Source organism: Otolemur garnettii, unplaced genomic scaffold (genome assembly GCF_000181295.1).
Source record: "Otolemur garnettii isolate 467f Iridium unplaced genomic scaffold, OtoGar3 scaffold00184, whole genome shotgun sequence".
NCBI classification, from domain to species: domain Eukaryota; kingdom Metazoa; phylum Chordata; class Mammalia; order Primates; family Galagidae; genus Otolemur; species Otolemur garnettii.
Window position 1 is genome coordinate 2,932,626 of NW_003852579.1, and position 1,424 is coordinate 2,934,049.

The 1,424-nt window shown below is 40.8% G+C and overlaps 1 protein-coding gene across 1 annotated transcript in view; it reads right to left on the reverse strand.

Annotated features, from left to right (window-relative positions):
• Positions 1–1,424, reverse strand: part of GMEB1 (glucocorticoid modulatory element binding protein 1) — a 46,774-nt gene that overhangs the window by 28,935 nt on the left and 16,415 nt on the right. Inside the window, exons 3-4 of the mRNA XM_023507464.1 lie at positions 1,074–1,084; positions 793–896 (exon numbers count right to left, since the gene is read on the reverse strand). Of these exons, the coding sequence (XP_023363232.1) occupies positions 793–896; positions 1,074–1,084 (115 nt within the window). The remainder of the gene's footprint in view (positions 1–792; positions 897–1,073; positions 1,085–1,424) is intronic.

The following is a 1,424-nucleotide window of genomic DNA, read 5'->3' on the forward strand; positions in this document are numbered from 1 at the left end:
TTGAGCTATAGGCGCCGAGCCAGTAATATTAATCTTACAAAGAAAAAACTATAATGGTAAACATACTGCAAAAAAAGGATGGGAGTAGGAGATAGAACACTTTCTGAAGTTTATTTCTGTGTGATGCAAGGATTATACTCACTGTGTCTAACTTATTTATCAACAGCACCCTCTACTTTACCAGGTTATCATAGGATTTGTCAGTCAGTCTACTCTTCTCCACTATTTTTTTTTTTTGAGACAGTCTCACTTTGTTGCCCCCTGGTAGAGTGTCATAGCTCACAACAACTTCAGACTCTTGGGTTCAAGTGATTCTCTTGCCTTAGCCTCCCAAGTAGCTGGGACTACAGGTGCCTGCTATTTTTAGAAACAGGGTCTTGCTTTAGCTCAGGCTAGTCTCGAACTTGTGAGCTCAGGCAATCTGCCCACCTCAGCCTCCCAGAGTGCTGGGATTATAGGCGTGAGCCACTGCATCTAGCCCCTTTCCAGACCCACTCCATCTGGAAGATTGTTATGCTTCCTCAGCTTCAAGACTACCATCTATTTCTGAACTTCTCTGACCAGAGAGGATCCTACCCAACATCCTGACCTCGGAAAAATTTGCTCTAGGTGCTGAGAATCTTTCTTTTCTCCTAGGGATTTTAAGAATAAGTTGGTGAATAAGTTGGTGAAGGTCAAAGGTACAGATTACTCAAGCCAATCCTTTCAACAGAACTTAGAAAAGAGTAGAGTCTGCCATGATTCAGTGCCCCAAAGTTTGTTAAAAGATATGTGCTTGATGTTAGCGCTTACCTCAGCATGATTCCACCCAGACGAATAGCTCTCTTCCAGTCCTTTAGAGTAGACTTGCCAGCCAGATGAACAAAATGCTTGGGGCTGATCAATTGATCATTAAACTAAAGAGAAAAGTCCAAAATAGCCCAATGTCAACTTAGGTAGGTGAAGAGGAAAATAATGACATGATAACTCTACTTGTTATGTTAAAAAAAATACCCTAATTACATCCTAGGTCATAGCCTTGTGTTATCCAATCTCCTGTCTTATTGTGCCAGAGATGATCCTTCTCTGAGCACAGTATCTTTTCCTGGTAAAAAGCCACAGATCACATGAGAAAGACCTAAGATGAATATATTGATCAGAATCTAAAATTCATTTATGTCTGGAATCAGGTGTTACAAAGGCTGTTCAAATAAACTGAAGTAATCTATCCAGCCCTAATGTGGCAGAAAGAACAAGTATGGTGAAAACCAAAAGCACTGCAGAGCCTCAAACTCTGTAATCCTATCAATCTAGGATGATCCACTATGGCCACTATAATCTCTAAACATAGTTGTGGCTACCAATAGAGCCAGAATGAGCAATTATAGTAGAACCTCTGTAAGTTGATCTCCCAAGGGATGGTAACAAAGTGATCAACATGGCTC